The 6,366-nt window shown below is 38.4% G+C and overlaps 1 protein-coding gene across 1 annotated transcript in view; it reads left to right on the forward strand.

Moving 5' to 3' along the window:
* Positions 1-6,366, forward strand: part of Ace (Acetylcholine esterase) — an 89,041-nt gene that overhangs the window by 47,989 nt on the left and 34,686 nt on the right. The window contains exon 7 of the mRNA XM_017613991.1: positions 2,533-2,696. Within this exon, the coding sequence (XP_017469480.1) occupies positions 2,533-2,696 (164 nt within the window). The remainder of the gene's footprint in view (positions 1-2,532; positions 2,697-6,366) is intronic.

Genomic DNA, 6,366 nt, shown 5'->3' on the forward strand with positions numbered 1-6,366 from the left:
TCACAACACATATGCGACGACGCTCCGCTGTCAATGCACCAAACATTTGTTGCAAAATGTTCGTTTCAAACGCCGAAAATAATGGGAATGCTGATGCCTTCACTTCGTCACTTTTTGTGTGTTTCTTTTTGTTCTTACATTGTGAAGCAAAATGGCCAATTTTTCCGCAACAATAACATTTATAATTCGATTTACCCTTCGTAAATTTGCCGCTGCCTGATGACTTCGCACTTTTATTGCTTGAATCGCGCGCCATGAAAACTTTTGTGCTACACTCGGCAATCGGCGACTCGCTCACCTTACGCCGCTGCTCTTCTTCTAGAAGCTTAATTTTCAATGCATTCAATTTAGGCAATTCATCGCGTGATTCTAAAGCCACAACTAAATTTTCAAACGATTTCGGGAGGCTGGCGAGAAGCATTATAACAAAGAGCTCCTCCTGAAGGTCTACTCCTATTTCAGCTAGTTTATCAACCAATGTTGAAAAATTACTTAAAAATAGCTGCACTTGCTCGCCTTCTGCCATACGTAGTCCCAATAATTCTTTAAATAATGAGACTTTTCTGGCCGGACCTTTAGGTCTGTGAATTTCCTTCAACACATTCCACACTTCTTTGNAACCTAATCACCGGAAAATCCCGTGAGACCTGTCATTTAGGAGCATTTAAAGTAAAACAAGTTTATTATATTTACCAAAATTATTAAGCTGCATTGCCTAGTTTAGAGCTAAGAACCTTAAATTCTGTCCAATGACTTGCGCGCATTTAGTTCCAAGCCCCTCCACCCATTTTCCACCATGCTGTCCCTGTCCTTGGATACTGCGAATAATACGACTTGGAATACCGAAGGCTGCTAATTTCTATCTCACTCTACTTCTTTTAAACCTATAAGTGGCCTTAAGTTAAATGTAAATGATATTTACAACATTTGGGGTCTACTCCCTAAAATGTCAAAATACTCCCCAAAAATTACGTTTTTGTCTGCTCTTAAAAATATTAAACGGCAGCTCTGGTGATAGGAGTCGCCCGGGTAGGTTTATTGTAAATTTTTCGTGTTCGGAAATGTAGAGAAAATGTCTTAAATTTTCTTTCATTTTTCGTGTCCGAATTAGGTAAAATATATTTTTTTTCCTTTTTCCGAACTATGAAAAAGTATTTGTAAAGTGCAGAAGGAAAGCAAATTCAAAGGAAAATTTTATGAACAAACTTTCAGAATAAAAGCCGAAAACGTAACCCTTTCCCAACAGTTCTCGGTACTTTTCTAGACGTACGTTTATGTCATACTCTTTAGTGGGATAACGGATCGTCAAAGTATCTGAAAATGGGATCGGTTAACGGACAAAAATCCGCATTGCATCCACGTCTCTTTCCGTTTTCAACAACATTTAACAAGTTAAAATGTCAGGGGGTCAGAAAAACAGTATTTACCATCAATTTGCTCTGGCAACATATCTTAGGAATCGATGATGCGTAGTTCTCTTGGTTGGTTCAAACTTTAGTTTATTTTGCTTTGGTAGCCAAATTAATATTTAACATTTTTAGTCGACGTCTGCGTTTTCAAACTTCTTTGAGGGCATCGCCCCATGGGTACTCATCAATTTTGTTACATAACATTTTTGAAGCAGATTTTTTATCAATTGTTGCCTCTTCTAATCTTTGTGTAAGGATTTAAAATGGTCTCTTAAGTCATTCTGCTTTTCAGCTGTTTACCAATAAAGCGACCTTCGGGTAGTTTTGCGACATTTTTTCTCATAAACGAAAAGCTTTGGAAAGCTATTTTTTAGATAGCTTTATCTTGTACCTCATTATAGTTTTATAAGATTATTTTTATCTAACGTCAACATACTTAAGTCCTGCCATATTGGAGGGAAATATTATTTACATACATAACTCATTCCAATAGCTCAAACATCGCTTTGAGAGTAGATACTACAAATCTATCAGTTGATTTTTGCTGATAGTCTTTAAGGGCGAAAGGCAATTTGAATAGAAGAACTTCTTCAAGTTCAAGTTTTTTTGTTGCCGATGCTTGGCAACCGCTGCGTTTGAGGGGTAAGAGGTCGGTAGGATCTAGGTTCGTCTTTGGTCCAATGCATAAAAATATAAATTTATTTTCTAACTGCGGTCGCTGCTTGGCAATTCTCCAATGGTATTTCTGTCATGAGAAAACTTCTAATAAAGCGCTTCGCCATTCGGAGACGGTGTATAACTGTCGGTCCCTCAATTTGTGTTACAACATTAGAAATACACCACAAATAGGAGCAGAAGCTCGGCCAAACACTTAGCAAATATACCTATATATGTACAAGCGCCAATTTATTTTTTTTTTGTGGAAGAGCATGCCGAGTCCTTTTAATGTCTAATATGCCCCTTACATTTGATTGTGTCATCACATTTGGCAATCACTTTTTCAATCCATAAAATTAATGAATTTAAAACATAAAAAGAAAACTATTTTCGATATGTTACTGTATGCATTACGAAAACGTTACATAAATAACTTTTTAACTTTTTTTGATTAATATCCTTTCAGCGCACCAGTACCTCTGTGTGGGGTGAATGGATGGGTGTACTGCACGGCGATGAAATCGAGTACTTCTTTGGTCAGCCATTGAATACGTCGCTACAGTATCGACCAGTCGAACGGGAGTTGGGCAAGCGGATGCTGAATGCGGTTATTGAATTTGCAAAAACTGGGTAAGTGCCACTATGAATATTTATGAACTCTCCAACGTTTCAATAATACAATGATTCAGAACTGTAGCCTAGTATACGAACATATTTGCTCATGCATTGTGAGCTTTAATATGCAATGCTGAGCAATAAAACATTAACGAGTGGCCAACACTCGAAATAGTATTTGCCAACACCAGCGCATTTCAAGTGCAATTTTAATTGCAACAGTTTTCGACCATAAACCTTTCAAGTAGAACGGAAGCAGATGGTACATATTTAAGTAAATAAGTTGGTTTATACTTTTATGTATTTAGATACGTTTGCTTCCGATGAGTTGCTTATACGACTAGGTGCACAAAACGTCCTTTAAGTGAAAGTGTTTTCTTTATTTAATCTTTTTTTGCTCATCAGGCAAATAGGTTAATGGAAATCTGAATGTGAAGGCTGTGACTAATAGAAATAGTTAGATTGTCAAGGGGCTTGCTTAGACTATAAGGTTTGGTCCTTTGTAATACCACTGCGAACAGTTACTGCCAAGTTAAAGCGATAATCGTTGCTTGCCGAGAACGAAGTTTCGCAGGCCGAAGATGCTACTCCCAGAGGGCTCCGGACAAGTCAGAGAGTACGAACCTAAGAATATAAGAAGGCGCTGATATGATTTCAGCACGTCCTCCTCCATGCAGCTGCGGCAGAAGGGATCTGGTGTGATATTTAATCGCCTCGCGTCAACCCCGAAAAGACAGTGGCCTGCCAGTACACCCACTAGAATCGAAAGATCCGGCTTGGTTAGCCTATGGAGACTCGTAGACCATTCCCGGTCCACCCTCGGCCAGAATGGCCAGCAGTAGCGCAAGCCTGTTTTTGCCCAAGCGTTCGATGAGTTGACCTGAGGCCCGTATACCCAAGAAACATCTACAATAATTATTATCTTGGCAATACTACCTAGAGGCTGCCGTCTTTGGCCAGTTCATCAGCCTAGATATGACTATGGCATGACATACATGCAAGTCTGACAAACTAATATTCTGATGCGACCCAAAGTGAATTAAGGCCAACAAGCTTCGAGCATACTGTCAGTGAGCCCAAGGCTCTGATTGCTGTGTAGCTGTCTGAGTAGATGTTAACCTCCATTACCGCTATCGTGCGCAACAGCTGCTAATCGACTGTTTCTTTAATAGCAAACACCTTCGCCTGGAAAATATTAAAATGGCATGTAAGCCTTAATTTAAGGTTGATGAAGAGCCGACCCTTTCGTCAAGCTTGGACGCGTCCTGCCTCCTTCCAACCACTATCATTGTGCACTAGTCTCGAGATGTGATGTGCGTGGAGAAAAAGCTAGCCGGTGCCAAGTTAGTCACGCAGTAGTCTGTATTATAAGGGATGAACCCGAAGACATCGAGAATACTAAAGTGTCAGCCAGTGCTTAAAAGTCTGACTTTCGCCCTTGCTGCATCTGATTTAACTGTGATATCAACAGACGCTATCTTAAGCACGTCGCTAAAGGTCAATGTCCCCAACAGATGAGGACTCCATAAAAAATATTGGGCTTATCTAAGATTTCAAATAGCCAGAAACAACCTTGGAAGAAAAGAGCATTCTCTTACTTATGGATATTTGGCTTTCATGACAGATTTCTATCAAGACTCAAGCCCAAGTAAAAACCGCAAATCGAATGTCCCCGAACGAGAAGGAGTGGCGTGGAGCACTTTATACTTCCTAGTGAATAAAAAGAGATCCATTTTAATAGCATTTATAGCAAGCCCGTAAGCTCAAGTATCCTTGTGTTAAGGCTTAGAAAAATTTGCCGCTCTCGCCAACTCCTCTAGTAGGTCGTTAACGCACTCACCGCTAGCACGCGTATCGATCTTGAGGATTCATAGCATCCTCCCATGCCTCCGCAAAAGGCACGCCAGGAAACCCTCTTAGCATTCTATACTTTGGACTTGAAAATTCCCAGCTCTATTTTGTAGACATCCACGTCAGAGAGTAACTTAGTCCTGTGGGCTGTAATAAACAGTCATCTGATTGACAACCTCAGGTCAAAGAGCTCCGGTGTCCAACAGAGAGCGCCGTTTCAAGCAGTGGAGGAGACCTCCACTAGTTCATATATCGAGGTTTGGCACACACAAGAGTTCTCCTCAGGTGGCGGTAGGAGGGCAGATTGAAAATTTCTGAAGGGGGTCCTAATTGGACTAGCTTCCAAAACACGAGCGTGTAGTCATCTCACTTCAGCTTTCTATCCAGAATCTTAGCTTAAAGTTTAAATTTATTTGCGAAGCATCTGTTGGCATTAGCTGAAGCTATCCTTCACAATTGGTGTAATTTTTAGTTAAGCCACAAAATGCGTCAACTTTGTGAAAAAATTCACAAAAACTCAGAACACTTTCTCTTACGGCTCTTTTCCCACGCCAATGACTAAAGCCTTCCTTAAGCATTTTTCTTTGGTGTCAAATCTTTCTTATTAAATATTAACAGGAAATAGTAAAAGTAAGCACACGAATTTCGATACGATACGATACCATATCGATATTTTTTCCATTCGATACCGATACATTTTACTCGATAGTTTGCAAACGATATTTTTTGGAATCGAGTACGAGAACCATTGTATCGTATCGAATCGTAAATGTACATTTCAAAGTTAATGTAGTTAAAACAAAGTAATGTACATTATATTAAAAATAATTGTCTTTTATCAAATTCTTTTTGATGGCTTAAGGTAAAGTACAGACTGGCATTTCAAATCTGGCGGGGCGTGTTGAAATGATGAAAAAATAAATTGAAAACGTCAGAATTTAAAAACTCCGGAAAGTGGGCAAGCCTATTTGTATAAAATTTTTTGTAGTAATATTTTAAATATATAAGGTTAATTTTCCCCGCAGTTTTTGACGTGACGTTACTTTACTAACATATCCATTGAAACTGGTTTTGTTAATATTGTTACTAAACTAATTTTTTACGCAAATATAATATGCATTTTATGTCGAATATGTTTTTAATTAGACTTCATTTCCATTTCTTGAAAATCTATGTCGTACCATGTCCTTCCCCTGGAAGCGCCCATATGTCTGTACTTTTGAACTTATGTATATGTAAAGCAATATGGATATATTTTTTTGGCTTAAAAAAGCACAAACGTAGTCTATCTTTAGTTGGCATGTGGCGGGATTTCAACCAGCGCTATCGGTAATGTCAATTAACACACTTAACTCTACATAAGCACACACTTACCTATTAAAGTGCAAAAGTTTTCATTCTTTAAGCTTAGTATTCAGCTCTCAAGAAATGCAAAAAATCCATATAAAATGACGCACAAGAAATTGCTAAGAAATTTTATTGTGAAAAATTTCCTTAATGCAGCACGCAGTTCTTAAAAAATTAGCAACGCTTTCTAAAAAGAGCACAAGGCAGCCCATGTTTGTAACAGAAATATATGGCCGTTCCATTATTTCTTGAGGAAAGAGTGAGGCAACAGGCTGTAAAATATCAGATGTAAAATACAAATTCCTTGGACACACACACACACGAAATAATGGCATTTTTTTCTTGATCATTTTCTTGAGAGATGCATAGTGGCCATTATTAGAAAATGAGACGAATATTCAGATTTAATTTTTGAGTCCCTTTATTCCGATATTAATGGGTACCCGATATTTTTAAAGCGATATTTCAAATGAGTACTATATCGATA

This window comes from Rhagoletis zephyria, unplaced genomic scaffold (assembly GCF_001687245.7).
Source record: "Rhagoletis zephyria isolate East Lansing unplaced genomic scaffold, Rhagoletis_zephyria_1.1 Rzeph_scaffold_00749, whole genome shotgun sequence".
In the NCBI taxonomy this organism is placed as follows: domain Eukaryota; kingdom Metazoa; phylum Arthropoda; class Insecta; order Diptera; family Tephritidae; genus Rhagoletis; species Rhagoletis zephyria.